This window comes from Protomyctophum parallelum (assembly GCF_964188405.1).
Source record: "Protomyctophum parallelum genome assembly, chromosome: 2".
NCBI classification, from domain to species: domain Eukaryota; kingdom Metazoa; phylum Chordata; class Actinopteri; order Myctophiformes; family Myctophidae; genus Protomyctophum; species Protomyctophum parallelum.
This window is the reverse complement of record NC_139699.1, coordinates 28,466,503-28,483,380: the sequence shown is the minus strand read 5'-3', so window position 1 is coordinate 28,483,380 and position 16,878 is coordinate 28,466,503. Positions and strand designations below refer to the sequence as shown.

Below are 16,878 nucleotides of genomic sequence, written 5' to 3'. Positions count from 1 at the left end.
TGGTGTTCAGGGAGGATTTTATAAGCCTCGAGACATTACAGAGTTGTGAAAGTGAATCTGTGATTCCCAATATTCCGTGCACTGAATGTACGTAGTTGTTCTCGGATGTCCTGTGAAACTATTTAATGACTGGGTGAAATGACTGGAGCTGTGAAGAATGCACTGGAACAGTCAGAAAATATCTAGTTGTTCATGACTCATGTGCTGACAAGACTGTCTCTTGCCTTTCAATATTGTTATCTCACCCTACCAGCACTTCCTTCACTCTGCTGCCCTCTGCTGGTCAGGACTGTACCACATCATGGTGCCTAGTCCAGTCCACTGTACTGATGATGAGAAAGATCCCTGAGGGTGAATTTACACCAAACACAAATATATTTTTACCCGCTTTTTTCCACGATTTAATCGTTATGCCAATTGACTCCTCCACACACACATTTCTGTGTTATCACTGCTGTATCCTACGATGACTCACCTACCAGTCAGACGTAGAGCCTTTGTCCTACTCCTCACGCGGCCCGCCCAACACTCCCTGCTGCCAGGTGCCCGCCCCAATCCATAGGATTACATGCAGTGAAAACTATCACCCTCCAATCCCCGCGAACAACTGTGTTCGCGTAGACCGGAGGCATCACGGTGGATTCGAACCCACAACCTCTGCAGTGGTTGATTTCTCCTTTTGATTATCTACTTTCAACTGGTGTCCATATTTGGCCAGTTCAGTTACACAACCATTTAGCGGTTGTACAGGTTGATTCCCTCAGAGAGCTCAGCTGTCTGCCTCATCTGGTGTATAGACCCGACTGTCCCAGGAGCAGAAACAGTCCTAAAGTTGGATCCCCACTGTGACCATCTGTCCGGTCCCAGTGTCCTGGAGCTAGACTCTTAAATCTAAATGTATCTCTGTGTCACTCTGGGTCAGAGCATCAGCTAAGCGACTCAAATGTGAAGGTCCCAAATATTTGATCCCCTGCCTAAGTGTGTCCTTGAGGAAGGATGCCTCCTGAATTGCTACAGTACATGACAATGGATCCATTAATTTTGTACACTCTTATAGAGTTAAATGAACAATCCAAATGTTAGTAGTGCTCTGTGGAGCATCTCCCTGCAGAGGAGGGAAATAATCAATAGAGTATCACCAGGAGAGGAAGGTTTTTACTCAGACATTTAAGAACTGCAATATATGATAAATGCAGCCACCAAGGGGTCGGCCATGCTGGAGTGTCCTTGGGCTACACTGAAACTGTACCCCGGGGGAGGAGAGGAGAGGGCTATTACTTGGTGGTGACCGCCTTTTGTAGGAGTGCAGGGCATGTGAAAAGACTCTTTTGAGTGTCAATAAAGTTTGACAACAGCCAGTGTGGAGGATTGCACTTGACTCCTGCTGACTTGGGAGATGAGCTGCTATTGACCGCATGCAGCTTTTGTTTGTTGCTGTGTGGGGGGGGGGCAAAGGTCAGCCTCTGTGACCTCTCCCACACCCACACAGCACTCCTCTCCTGCTGGTTCCCACATTCAGCTCTCATCATCATCATTCCTCTCCTCTCCTCTCATCATCAGCATCATCATCATCATCCCCCTCCCCTCCCTCTCCTCTCCTCCCTGTTGAGACATTTTGATAAAGTTGCTTATGTGCCCAAAAAGGAAAGGAAAGGTACTATGTTTACCCAGGGTAACTGGACTAAGCTCAAGAACTTGTTTACAGCCAGGCCCTGCTCATAGAACATTTCATGGTAGAGGTTCAGTGCCTTGTCCAAGGGCACTTCAGCGGTGGTAATTTTAACGTGCCGGTCCGGGGATACGAACTAGCGACCTTCCGATATCAAGACCGCTCCGCAAACCGTTCCGCCACCACTGCCGCTAAATTAGGGACATCAGCGTTGAGGTGGTTACTTTTGTTTATTCAGTGCACACTGCTTGAGTTTAGCTGTTTATCTGGTTCTCTCTCTGCCTCTGTCTAAGTCTAAGACACCATTGTTCACACATGACTTTGTCTCCACTTGTGTTCTCATTGTGCAACATGTTTTTGTTCTGGTGCGTACAGGTTTATGTTCTGGTGCGTACTACCTACAGTAGGTTTATGTTCTGGTGTGTACTACCTACAGTATGTTTATGTTCTGGTGTGTACTACCTACAGTAGGTTTATGTTCTGGTGTGTACTACCTACAGTAGGTTTATGTTCTGGTGTGTACTACCTACAGTAGGTTTATGTTCTGGTGTGTACTACCTACAGTAGGTTTATGTTCTGGTGTGTACTACCTACAGTAGGTTTATGTTCTGGTGTGTACTACCTACAGTAGGTTTATGTTCTGGTGTGTACTACCTACAGTAGGTTTATGTTCTGGTGTGTACTACCTACAGTAGGTTTATGTTCTGGTGCGTACTACCTACAGTAGGTGGTTAGAAACCTACACATCAGCAGAAGTTAGATTAGACCATCCACTCTCTCCTAAATCAACAATTAGCAGAAACATAATGTATTTACAAATGACACATTTCTATTTTTATATGCTGTATTAGACTTTATTGTAATCATGTTCTAATCATGTATACTTTACATTATTTGAGACAGTTTTCAACATTTTTAACATTTTGGACCAAAAGCTAATTTTACATCAAGGTTTTGAGGGGTACTAGTCCCTCCTATATCCAGCTTTGTCTGACTGTGTGAACACAAACACGATGATTTGATTGGCTGATCGCCCCATAGCAATGTACATATTGAGGATAAAAAGTGAAGGCAGAAAAGTGAAGACCCCAAAAGTGATTGTCCGGAATGACATTTGTGATTATTTGATTGCCCCTCCCTTCACACAAGTGTGAATTTTTACTTTACTTTCATGTGTTGTCCTCAATTAATATAGATTTGCTCTCTCTGTCTCTCTCTCTCTCTCTCTCTCTCTCTCTCTCTCTGTCTCTCTCTCTCTCTCTCTCTCTCTCTCTCTCTCTCTCTCTCTATCTCTCTCTCTTCCTCCCTGTCTCCCTCCCTCTCCAGCATTACACCAAAGATGCTGATGGGCTGTGCACAAGGCTGATTAAACCTAAGCTAATGGAGGGAACAGTGGCAGCGCAGGATGAGTTCTCCAGGAGTAAGGACACACATACAAGATCACCCAGTGCACACACAAACACACACGATCACACTCTCACTCATCCATCCTCTTTTAACAGTGTGCTATTGTCCTACCACCACGAATAGGCTAAGGGTTATTAATCTCACTCAGAGACACTGCTGTGCTGACTGTCTGTCTAGCTCCCAACATCAAAGGCCCCCTTTTACAAATGGCCTCATCATGTGACTGAATTGACCTGAATTATGTGCTCTAATGAGATCACCTGGGATTCTGCTTTGTTGTTGAACAACACTTGGAATACATACAGTAATTCCAGTTTGAAAGCACCCGAGAATCGAGATGTGTTATGTTAAGTTATGATCACCCAAACCAGCTCTGAGGTTGGTTTGGTTTAAACTCTTAATTCAGGTGTAATTCGGGTAACACACAGCTGGAATGATCCATGTTTGAAATGCACAATAATGGCAGAAATAAAATGTCAATTTGCCTAAATGTCAATTTACCCTTTGCGTGACAAACAACGACAAAAGTGAGATGTGAGTGTTGTGTACCCTTTCAAACAATCAATGGTCATCAGTCACAGATGCTTCATTAAATGTTGCATACTCAGATTTGTTGAGAAGATGAAGTAAGCTCTGTGATAAATTATCATCGTGTAACACTCAAAGCAATAACTGAGGTAATAAACCTTTAAGTATTATCCTCTATGTCACTTCATTCCACACTATGTTTGATATAATTACTTGCGCAAGCAGAGCGCGCAAGTAATGTTTTCGCCCGGTCTCCTCCGTCGTGACAGCTGTTCCGCCATTCGATGTTTATGCAGAAAAACATCAAATCTGTGCCTGTTTTGCTGGGACCAAATGACCACAAATCTCTTACGTCATCATTTAGAGCTAGTCATACGTATACTATATACATAATCAGTAAAAATAAAATAGCAAATTGTGCCTGATCTGCTGGGACCAGAGTACGTGGTGTGTATATGTATGACTAGCTCTTAATGATGACGTAAGAAATATGGTCATTTGTGGTCATTTGGTCCCAGCAAACCAGGCACAGATTTGCTGTTTTCTTGCATAAACATCAAATGGCGGAACAGCTGTCACGGTTTTTGGCGCAAAGTAACCACAGTATACCGCTAATCAACTTACAACTACACACTTTATACAGTATAGAGTATAGAGTATATATGTATACGTATATAGTATATGCCTAAATACTATATATATACTATATATATTTCTTACGTCATCATTTAGAGCTAGTCATACGTATACTATATACACAAGTAAGACGCGCAAACGCGGGAAGCGAACGCAGCTCGTGTGTGTGTGGTTGTGTGTGTGTGTGTGTGTGTGTGTGTGTGCTACAGCTGCGCCCTGTGTGTGTGTGTGTGTGTGCTACAGCTGCGCCCTGTGTGTGTGTGTGTGTGTGTGTGCTACAGCTGCGCCCTCTGGTGGCGGGCGGGTGGTGTAACAGCGGGACAGACACACAGACACACAGACACACACACACACACAGACATTCAGCCCTTGCTGTCATATAAGTGGCTCACTGCGTTCGCAATAATCAGTAAAAATAAAATAGCAAATTGTGCCTGATCTGCTGGGACCAGAGTACGTGGTGTGTATATGTATGAGTAGCTCTTAATGATGACGTAAGAAATATGGTCATTTGTGGTCATTTGGTCCCAGCAAACCAGGCACAGATTTGCTGTTTTCTTGCATAAACATCAAATGGCGGAACAGCTGTCACGGTTTTTGGCGCAAAGTAACCACAGTATACCGCTAATCAACTTACAACTACACACTTTATACAGTATAGAGTATAGAGTATATATGTATACGTATATAGTATATGCCTATATACTATATATATACTATATATATTTCTTATGTCATCATTTAGAGCTAGTCATACGTATACTATATACATAATCAGTAAAAATAAAATAGCAAATTGTGCCTGATCTGCTGGGACCAGAGTACGTGGTGTGTATATGTATGACTAGCTCTTAATGATGACGTAAGAAATATGGTCATTTGTGGTCATTTGGTCCCAGCAAACCAGGCACAGATTTGCTGTTTTCTTGCATAAACATCAAATGGCGGAACAGCTGTCACGGTTTTTGGCGCAAAGTAACCACAGTATACCGCTAATCAACTTACAACTACACACTTTATACAGTATAGAGTATAGAGTATATATGTATACGTATATAGTATATGCCTATATACTATATATATACTATATATATTTCTTACGTCATCATTTAGAGCTAGTCATACGTATACTATATACATAATCAGTAAAAATAAAATAGCAAATTGTGCCTGATCTGCTGGGACCAGAGTACGTGGTGTGTATATGTATGACTAGCTCTTAATGATGACGTAAGAAATATGGTCATTTGTGGTCATTTGGTCCCAGCAAACCAGGCACAGATTTGCTGTTTTCTTGCATAAACATCAAATGGCGGAACAGCTGTCATGGTGTTTGGCGCAAAGTAACCACAGTATACCGCTAATCAACTTACAACTACACACTTTATACAGTATAGAGTATATATGTATACGTATATAGTATATGCCTAAATACTATATATATTTCTTACGTCATCATTTAGAGCTAGTCATACGTATACTATATACATAATCAGTAAAAATAAAATAGAAAATTGTGCCTGATCTGCTGGGACCAGAGTACGTGGTGTGTATATGTATGAGTAGCTCTTAATGATGACGTAAGAAATATGGTCATTTGTGGTCATTTGGTCCCAGCAAACAGGCACAGATTTGCTGTTTTCTTGCATAAACATCAAATGGCGGAACAGCTGTCACGGTTTTTGGCGCAAAGTAACCACAGTATACCGCTAATCAACTTACAACTACACACTTTATACAGTATAGAGTATAGAGTATATATGTATACGTATATAGTATATGCCTATATACTATATATATACTATATATATTTCTTACGTCATCATTTAGAGCTAGTCATACGTATACTATATACATAATCAGTAAAAATAAAATAGCAAATTGTGCCTGATCTGCTGGGACCAGAGTACGTGGTGTGTGTATATGTATGACTAGCTCTTAATGATGACGTAAGAAATATGGTCATTTGTGGTAATTTGGTCCCAGCAAACCAGGCACAGATTTGCTGTTTTCTTGCATAAACATCAAATGGCGGAACAGCTGTCACGGTTTTTGGCGCAAAGTAACCACAGTATACCGCTAATCAACTTACAACTACACACTTTATACAGTATAGAGTATAGAGTATATATGTATACGTATATAGTATATGCCTATATACTATATATATTTCTTACGTCATCATTTAGAGCTAGTCATACGTATACTATATACATAATCAGTAAAAAATAAAATAGCAAATTGTGCCTGATCTGCTGGGACCAGAGTACGTGGTGTGTATATGTATGACTAGCTCTTAATGATGACGTAAGAAATATGGTCATTTGTGGTCATTTGGTCCCAGCAAACCAGGCACAGATTTGCTGTTTTCTTGCATAAACATCAAATGGCGGAACAGCTGGGGGATATCAACACATATCAATGATTTATTTGTCTCTGAAAAACTAAAAAGGGATCCAGAATATATCTACAACGATAAAACAGTATTTCTTATATAGATAGAAACTTGAACCATACTTAATAATACTAGGTGTTTATATGCACTAGTCCTTACCCGTTCTGATATATTTTAACTTGTATAATAGATTTGTGTGTGTGTGTGTGTGTGGTTTTTTATGAATAAAAACAGCAGTATAACATTAAAGTATTCTTCCAAATGCATGGTAGGGAAACGTTTTCATGGCAAGAGCAAGGACCGCAGCATTTACACTTATTAGCCCACAGAGGCCCATTTGAAAAGTATCAAGGACCCCCAGTTTGACATGCAGCTATATATGGACAGTCGCACAGATCCAATTTGCAGGTGGATTTGCGTCCAAAACGGTCTCAATTGTGAGCTTTGGCTTGAGAGAACTCATGGCTTTTGCAACCTGTGATGCTGTGAGCTTGTAGATTAGCTGTTTTCACCAGAGCGTGCGCTGTAGCCACTTCACGCTGTGTGTGTGTGGCTTATGTTCAAGACAGTTATATCTCGTGTTGTGTTTATAGCTAACTGAAAAGTGAAAACGGCCACGCGATGACGCACGCGCACACATACGAACGTGCGCACTCACAGCTTAAGTAGTTTACACACACACATGCTCACAGCGAAAGTAGTCTGCACACACACACACACACAACCTCCGTTGGCTGGGGGCGGTGTGAAAAAGGGTATAGGTGCGTGGAAGAATGCGCTAGGGTCCTTGAGGCTGTTCTTCGTGGCATGTTGTTTGTTGTATGTAGTAATTGTGTCGATGCGTAAGGGGGTTGGAAATATCCCGATCGCTCGGCCGCTGTCTATTGCGAGCAAAATTGACAGCGGGCGAAACAACTGAAGTTAGGCGGAAAACTCGCGAGCAAAATTGACAGCAGGCGAAACAACTGAAGTTACGCGGAAAACTGTGTCCCAGTATTAATCAGTGACCGTCCCAAAATGCAATTCACTGGTGACACGTGATTTCTGGGGAGAGGAGTTTTGCCGCCCTGTGGCTGCGGGGGGTACTGCACCCGGGTGCGTTTTTAATTCACTAATAAATTAATTAATAATCATTAATGTGTCAAATCGAAAAAAGGGCTCCGTTACGCCCTCCATATTCATATGGTCAATGCCTGTGTGAAAAGTGGGAGCGATTGGTGCAGGCAATGAGGAGATAATGAGGAGATAATGCGGTCGGACACACACTCACTCACACACACACTCAGACATTCGCTCTATTATAGTATAGATAAAGTAGGTAGGTAGCAAATAGTTACATCTAAACATTAATCATTTCAAACGTTCCTTCACAGAGATACTGAGATTTGACAGTTTACAGCGGTCGAAAGGACTTGCGCGCTCTGCTTGCGCACTAGTTGGCCATTTATGGCCTACTAGTGTGCAACAAGCAAGTATGCACTCGACAGAGTGCAGTTCTAGTTTCTTCTGCATTCAACCAAGGGAAATTCATAGTGAAAACAGCAGATTCTCATACTTAAGGAGCAGAGAAATGTTAAGTGTTATTGCCTTAAGCTAACTTGTAGCATAGACATCTATCTGTTTTTTATTTACTCATGTTTCTTGTGTTTCTAGGTGGCTGGGCTCTCAACAGAAAAGAGCTCAAACTACTGCAGACCATCGGCAAAGGAGAGTTTGGAGGTGAGCTGAGCTGAGGACCTGGTCGACATGTTGTACAATACTTTACAGTCAAATAAAACATGTTAACAGTGTGGCTACACGTGGCCATCCTGTGATGTCAGCGGTACAGTATGTCATATATCCTATCCTATATATGAAAATTGGGAGGACCTCTGACACTCATGTCATTACGTCATCACGCTCATGTCTCCATGACTCTGCTATAACCATATAAGGAGTTCCCAATGCTGCTACGCCCAAATATGGAGTGTGTTTAACCTCAATGTGTCGTCATGACATAAGGCACAAACATATCAGTCAGCTCATATCTGATGACATCAGGGATATCCACATATTGGCATGAAAGGGACATGGACTGACGGATAGAGATCTGAGTTGGATCGGTGGTGCGATGTAGTTGTGACGGCACAACTAATATACTGATAAGTCCAGCGGTTTACGAGATTAACACTGGTTAGTGGTTACACAAACAAACCCTCCGTATAGATTGCTTGTTTCCTGCAAAGACATGCTGTAAAAGTTACATCCATTATACTGTAACTAAAACGCCGAATATGGTCACCCTGATTTGCTCTAGGTACACGGATAACATTATCAATAAATAAATGCACATCTAAAATTGTGTGTGTGATTTTTTTCCTGTCAGATGTGATGGTAGGCGACTACCGAGGGACCAAGGTGGCGGTGAAGTGCATCAAGAACGATGCTACTGCTCAGGCATTCATCGCTGAGGCTTCTGTCATGACGTAAGCTTTGGATGAGTGGCGCTGGGCATGCATTTCTGTTGCATTGGTTGATTATTTTAAACTTTTATACTAACAGTACAGGCAGTACGGTCTAAGGTTATGCTAAAAAACATTAAGTTATGGGTCCTTGAGTGAGTTAGTTATGCAATACATAAATCATAATTTTGTCTTAGTTTCGTTATTTTCAAGGCAAAATGGCCTTTGTTTCAGCGCTCTGCCTTTCAATTATGGCAAAAATTGCTAAAGTGAACTAGTATGCTAAACTCTGAATTTTTTATCTCTAAAGGGATTTAAAATGTTATTGTTCATATCTGCTTCCATGGGATTTAGTTTTTACCCCTGCATAATCTGCCATTTGGCTGAATATTCATTGAATTTTGCATTTGTATAATTACGTTTTTCTGGATGATCTAATGATACAAATGCAAAATATATTGGAGTAAAGCTCAGTAGAATCAGAAGGTATATGTGACCCCTCCCAGTGGTTTCAATCACAAGTCGGCGCTAATGAAACTCCACAATTGACCAAAATAAAAAAGAATTGGTGGTTTTCGTTTTTAGCCACATTAACACAGTTGGAATGTTAAAGGTATATTCAGTGATTTCACTCAAAAAACCTTAGGTTTCGTTTTTGGCTGTGGGACCCAGCCTTTCGTCCAATCAGGATAGAGAGTCAAAAACGAAACCTAAGGTTTTTTGACCCCCAGGGGTTAACTGGGGACAGGGAGGAACTCCTTATATGGCCAGCACACTCTATAGTAGGGAGGATTATCACAACAAAACAAAAAAATAAGTGATATTTGAATTAAGTGAAATCACTGAATATACCTTTAAAGAAGGTTTTTATTCCAACAGAAAGTCGTTTTAGTGTCATTAATTAATTAATTAATTAATTACATTGCAAAAATGTCTTTGTATTTACAGTTTTATTTGCGCATTTTAGGCGTGTAAACATTCCTACACGTATTTACATAGAGTCGTTTCGATTGGCCGTAGCCATCTTTGTTCTCCAGTTACAGTAGCCGTGCAGTGTGTTTCTGTGACAATAGTAAACACAACATCATCATTATTGTTAACTTGATATGATGCTGTTGGATCTTGTAAAAAAAGTATAAATTAACTGATTACCCGTCGTCGTCCACCGAAGAAAAAACAAGTCGCAGTTTTATGTTTGTGGTCTCCACACCACACACAGTGCGTTCTGACGAGATTGTCTTAGTTGTAAATCCATTATTCTGCCCTTTATTTCAGTGCACACATGTAGCTATATGTGTGGTTTAGCACTGTCTTTGTAACTTCATTACCATTGAATGCTGCTGCCTGATGATCAATGCATGAATGAAATCGCGCGTGGTCACGCGTCGCGGTGAAATCCGTCTTTTATATAATTTGATCAATCCATGACATTGTTGTTGTTAGAAGAACAGCTCAAATATTGAATATGAAGAGAAAGTAAGGAAGGGGTCAGGATTCTACTATGAAGGTGTCAAGGAGTATTTGAATGTTATTTAACATATTCTTGAATTCACTCGATTTGCTTGTCAGTTTGTAACCTATGATTACTCCCTCTTTACAATTATCCATTTATTTTAATTTCTGTGATTACGGTTGCAAAACAAACACCCATACCATGCTATTGTGATCCCTGTCTGTCTGCCCCACCCACACAGGCAGCTGAGGCACAACAACCTGGTCCAGTTACTTGGGGTGATCGTGGAGGAGAGAGGCAGCCTCTACATCGTTACAGAATACATGGCCAAGGTCTGACCACTTGTTGTGTCCCTGTCCTCCACAGTGTTAATGTTGTTGTGTCCCTGTCCCCTCCACAGTGTTAATGTTGTGTCCCTGTCCCCTCCACAGTGTTAATGTTGTTGTATCCTAGCCTGGTTAATAAACCAGACCGAATCAGCCGTTGGCAAAAATAAATTGCCTGCCGGCGGATTTCGGTCTGGAGAGGCTCAATTGTACGCCCATTTCCTACACCAGAGAATGTAGGCGGCCAATCGGGACACGGTATGCAATATGGGCGGGCTTTGGTACAGTGACTTTCAATGCTTGAGACCTTTGACTGACAGTAGCTCTGACCAATTGCGTCAAAGAGAAAATGTTTCCCTGGAAATTAAATCCAAGCTGAGCCTCCCCAGACTAATATCCCGCGGTCCGTGCGATATTAGTCTGGTTTATTAACCAGGCTAGTTGTGTCCCTGTCCCCTCCACAGTGTTAATGTTGTTGTGTCCCTGTCCCCTCCACAGTGTTAATGTTGTTGTGTCCCTGTCCCCTCCACAGTGTTAATGTTGTTGTGTCCCTGTCCCCTCCACAGTGTTAATGTTGTTGTGTCCCTGTCCCCTCCACAGTGTTAATGTTGTTGTGTCCCTGTCCCCTCCACAGTGTTAATGTTGTTGTGTCCCTGTCCCCTCCACAGTGTTAATGTTGTTGTGTCCCTGTCCCCTCCACAGTGTTAATGTTGTGTCCCTGTCCCCTCCACAGTGTTAATATTGTTGTGTCCCTGTCCCCTCCACAGTGTTAATATTGTTGTGTCCCTGTCCCCTCCATAGTGTTAATATTGTTGTGTCCCTGTCCCCTCCACAGTGTTAATATTGTTGTGTCCCTGTCCCCTCCACAGTGTTAATATTGTTGTGTCCCTGTCCCCTCCACAGTGTTAATATTGTTGTGTCCCTGTCCCCTCCACTGTGTTAATATTGTGTCCCTGTCCCCTCCATAGTGTTAATATTGTTGTGTCCCTGTCCCCTCCACAGTGTTAATATTGTTGTGTCCCTGTCCCCTCCACAGTGTTAATATTGTGTCCCTGTCCCCTCCAAAGTGTTAATGTTGTTGTGTCCCTGTCCCGTCCACTGTGTTAATGTTGTGTCCCTGTCCCCTCCACAGTGTTAATATTGTTGTGTCCCTGTCCCCTCCATAGTGTTAATGTTGTTGTGTCCCTGTCCCCTCCACAGTGTTAATATTGTTGTGTCCCTGTCCCCTCCATAGTGTTAATATTGTTGTGTCCCTGTCCCCTCCACAGTGTTAATATTGTGTCCCTGTCCCCTCCACAGTGTTAATGTTGTTGTGTCCCTGTCCCGTCCACTGTGTTAATGTTGTGTCCCTGTCCCCTCCACAGTGTTAATATTGTTGTGTCCCTGTCCCCTCCATAGTGTTAATGTTGTGTCCCTGTCCTCCACAGGGCAGTCTGGTCGACTACCTCCGCTCCCGAGGACGAACCGTCCTGGGTGGAGACTGCCTACTGAAGTTCTCTCTGTAAGTGTCCTTCACCAGACACACTCTTAAGTACATTAAAAACAAAATCATGCTAAATCTCATTAGGTTTTCAACTTGAGTTTTAAAAAGGACACAGAGATACTTGACATGCATTATAAAAACTCAAACTGTAAGTGTAGTTGGCGGAGGCATACAACACAACAGCGATGTGGTCATTTTAATGTTTTAACGTTATTTCTTGTCTGTTTTCTCCATTTCACCTTCTCTTTATATTTGTGCGTGTCCTAGTGCTGCTCGTAAAGCACTTTTAGCCACATTATAAAGGTAAACATTCACATGTTACTGATGCATGTGACTTCCATGTGTGTTTCAGTGATGTGTGTGAGGCCATGGAGTACCTGGAGGTCAACAACTTTGTCCACAGGGACCTGGCGGCCCGCAACGTGCTCGTATCCGATGACAACATTGCCAAGGTCAGCGACTTTGGCCTGACCAAGGAGGCCTCTTCTGTACAGGACACTGCCAAACTGCCCGTCAAATGGACCTCCCCCGAAGCCCTCAGAGAGAAGGTGAGAGGAGATGGGACTTGACAGACCTGGGTATTTGACAGTATAGCCGTTTATCATTTTGGTGGCTTTTTATTTGTTTTTAATTTTAATATTATGATGGTTCTGTCTAGATAATAAATGCTTTTGAATCTATCCCGGCTCAAGAGTGCCTGTCCCAATGAGACCCCTCTTCACCTCTTCTGTTTTATCATTGTTTGGGTTTGCTGTAACATTCCCGGGGACAGGGTACTAGATGGATCCAAGGAATACCACATAGCATCAGCCCATCATCATTCATCAGTGGGCCAGGGTTTTGAACAGGGTTCAGCAAGGTTCTATACTTGGTCCCCTACATCAAATCTCTACCAAAAAGAGCTGATATACAAGCTCACAATGTGTTATGAGCTTGTAGATCTGCTATTTCCTTTGAATGTACATGCTCTCGTGTGATCTAACCGCCTTTGACTCATTTTGTTATCCTGTGTGGTAAACTCTTGAATACTAAAACATATCACTGTCAGCAATTTGCTAATGCTGCTTGATGAATATAATGAAGTTAGAAGATGACCATCTATTTGATGAAAGAAGCTACTCTTCCCCCAGTGTGAATTTGTGATGTCTTGTCATATCCCACAGAGATTCTCCACCAAGTCTGATGTGTGGAGCTACGGAATACTGCTTTGGGAGATCTACTCTTTTGGGCGTGTGCCTTACCCTAGAATAGTAAGTAATCTTAACTGTGGCTCTCTAACATCTACGTGGAACTGGAAACTAATGATGTCCTGTCCTAATAAACTGCCCCTTTTGTTGGCTAAATGTACTCTCACCGCTGTTCTTTTTGGCTCATTTGCACACTGAAATAATCTAGAAGAAAAACGATAAAAACACAATGTTAAAACGACAGAAGGATGAGGTAAAAAATTATGTACTTTTACAGCTATGAACAAAGAAAGTAAGTTGTTCATCAAAACCTCTCACCTCTCTAAAGCAAAGTAAAGAAGGTGGTGGTCCATGACAAATTTGAATGTCGGCCCAAATGTGATTATGGTTAATGACTGTCCTGACCTCACAACACCAGTAGAGGGCAGGCTTCATTGTATAAATGCAGTGCAAGGTGATTTAAAACAAGCAATGTTTAGATGAGTATATTAGATGCTTGGCAGACCTCCTCTACTCAGTCTGACATGCCCTCGTCTTGAAGCGCAAAATAATTGTCTGCTCTGTTCTCATCTACCATATCTTCTCCAAGCTCTTTTTGCTTAAAGGGACACTTCACCCTTCTTGCAAAAAAATACATTTAGAAGATTAAGGACAGGAAAGTTCCTGTCCTTATGTGTGTAAAATGTGGTTTTAGATATTTTAGATTTTAGCAGTGAGCCACTCAGCCCAGTGTCTCTGATGTCATGGACACTGGGCTCACTTCCTTTCTGGACTACATTTCCCATAATGCTTTGGTGCACTGCTCCTTGTGGATAGGGGGAGGGCTGTCTTACTGAGACAACATGTAGTCCAGGAAATAAGTGAGCTCAGTGTCCATGGCGAGGAGGGGATCTTCAGCGGATTCTGTTGTTCTTCTGGGTTCTTGGAAACGCCCCCAGCCACTGCGTTTAGTTTTACTGAGGTTAAAAGGTTAGGTTTCTGGTTTAAGGAATTGTATATTATATACGTACAGAACAAATAATGTTTGCTTTCGCCATCTTTGTTGAAGAAGAGTCTGTGCAATTATGTTTTAGTCTTTAAAGAATGACTAAAAGTTTCTTACCTCTGAGGTTGTTCAGTTTAACTGAGGTTAGGTTTAGGGTTGGGTTTATCACAGCGACTGGCCAACCACAGCGCACCCTCTACGTCTACGACCTTCAGGCAGTAGAGCTGTTGAGCTGTATTTCTTTCTCTTCTTCTACTACTTCTACTTCTTCTTCGAAGGTGTCACTTTTCTGAACCAGGGCCCACTTGAAAATCTAACTTTTTGAAATGTATATCTTTTCATCGTAATGTTATATTATTTAAATCAGCTTGTGCTCCTCTCCCTCCCCCAGCCCCTGAAAGAGGTGGTGCCGCGGGTGGAGAAGGGCTACAAGATGGACGCCCCGGACGGATGTCCTCCGGTGGTCTACGACCTGATGAAGCAATGCTGGACCCTGGACTCTGTGGTTCGGCCCTCCTTCCGCATGCTGAGGGAGAAGCTGCAGCATATCAGAGCCAAGGAGCTCTACCTGTGAAGAGGAGGGAGGGTGGGAGGAGGAGGAGGTTGAAGAGGAGGACAAACGCAGCCATAGACAGCCCATAAAGAATTAAGAAGAGGACGGTGGAGGCTGGGGCCTGTCTGTCCACCTCAGGACCACCACTACCAACACCTCCACCTGACCAAGTTGTCGGTCTGTGGGACTGCAATACTGCCCCCCCATCTCCCCTCACCTCCCCTCGGCTGTCCGTCAAGCCTCCTCTGCTTCCATTAAAGGACGGTTTCCTGTGTTGTATAGCCTTTTGCTGGACTGTTCACGCCCTCCTCTCTCTCTCTCTCTCTCTCTCTCTCTCTCTCGGTCCAAGATACTCCTCTCGGTCCAAGATACTCCTCTTCTGCCACTCGTAAGATCAATAGCTTTTCTTTTCTCCTCCTCTCCTGGACATGATAATAATTGGTGGTGGGGGGCTGGCCTTTTCCTCCACGTATTTGTCAGGTGCTCTATCTATTATCTATCTATCACTCTGCCCCCTCCACTTCTTCCTCTATCTCTCTCTCTCTCACACACACTCTGAGCCCTTCATTCCTGGATCTGTTGTCAAGTGGCTCTGCATGCTTTTCATTAACACCACCCCACCCCCATTTTCCTGATTCTATTCTTCCGTCACATCCCACCCTTCCCATCCAGCACCCCCTGTGCGGTCCCGTCTCCCCCTCCCAGTGTTTCCGTGTGGGGCCTTCGTTCTGTGCCAAAGTGCCTCCAGTCAACAGAGCTCCAGATTTACCCCCACCCCACCCCCTGCCAAGCCTCCAAAACTCCTAAAGTCAAACTGTTGTCTTTTGATTCTTTTTTTTTATACGTCTTTTTTTATTTCTATTTTCTTTTTAATCCAAGGGGTGGTTTATTTGTCTTAGTGCTGTCTACATTACCCCCCCCCCCCCACACACACACACATACACGATTATTTATGGGGGCGGGGTTCTTGATGTGTTCATAAGGAGAATGTGAATGGGAACAGAGGTGGCGTAGCCAGTAAATGTAACACCCCTCCGACCTCAGCTTTGTGGCTCCTCCTCCTACCTACTGATTCGCCACTGTCATGGTCTTCACGGCAACAAGGACAGAGCAGGAGGGGAGAGAGAGAGAGGGCGGGATTGGGGCAGTTAACACACAACACACACACACACAAAACATGGTCGATTCATCATATGTGGGCTTGTTTTATATTAAAATATATTTAAAGGATTTAAAAAAATAAATTAAAAAAAGGAAAAGGAAGTGACTGGGGTTTGGGGGACAAAACAAAGGACGTCAAGGAGGCAAGAGGAAATGACTGCTTTTGGATCAGAACGTGGTCAGTGTCCATGACCAATGGTGGGCGGGGGGGCTGGTGCATGCTGGGAGAGGCCTTTTGGGGTTTAACTGTCAGTGCTTTAAATGTTCATTGTTTTATTATGCTACCATGATTATGAATAAATCATTCCATCTGAACAGCGTGGAAAATGGACATCTAAACAGTGGTATTATGGGCAGAGGGAACTTCATATTGTCTGTCGAGACAACATACTTTTGATGCTTTTGTGTGTGATGATCAAGTAGAGCGTTACGAAAAAACAAAGTTTAAATATGGAGATAAGGGGATTCTACCCAACAAACCTCGTATCAAACCCTCATTGATCCCTGGAGTGAGATTAAGGTGTCACGGCAGCAGCAGCAACAATAACAATGAAAAATGGGAGGTATACAGGAAAGCCAGAAGGTATGTTCATACTGAAGGCGAAAATTATTTTGCCATGCAGCATGATTACAGTACATAAAGGCAATTTTAGA

At 42.7% G+C, this 16,878-nt stretch overlaps 1 protein-coding gene across 1 annotated transcript in view; it reads left to right on the top strand.

Annotated features, from left to right (window-relative positions):
- The window catches only part of cskl (c-src tyrosine kinase-like), a 34,010-nt gene extending 17,466 nt beyond the window's left edge, over positions 1 to 16,544 (top strand). The window contains exons 5-12 of the mRNA XM_083759421.1: positions 2,996 to 3,089; positions 8,289 to 8,354; positions 9,001 to 9,100; positions 10,771 to 10,861; positions 12,283 to 12,356; positions 12,691 to 12,886; positions 13,502 to 13,588; positions 14,902 to 16,544. Of these exons, the coding sequence (XP_083615547.1) occupies positions 2,996 to 3,089; positions 8,289 to 8,354; positions 9,001 to 9,100; positions 10,771 to 10,861; positions 12,283 to 12,356; positions 12,691 to 12,886; positions 13,502 to 13,588; positions 14,902 to 15,084 (891 nt within the window). The 3' untranslated portion in view covers positions 15,085 to 16,544. The remainder of the gene's footprint in view (positions 1 to 2,995; positions 3,090 to 8,288; positions 8,355 to 9,000; positions 9,101 to 10,770; positions 10,862 to 12,282; positions 12,357 to 12,690; positions 12,887 to 13,501; positions 13,589 to 14,901) is intronic.
- The last annotated feature ends 334 nt before the right edge of the window (positions 16,545 to 16,878 follow it).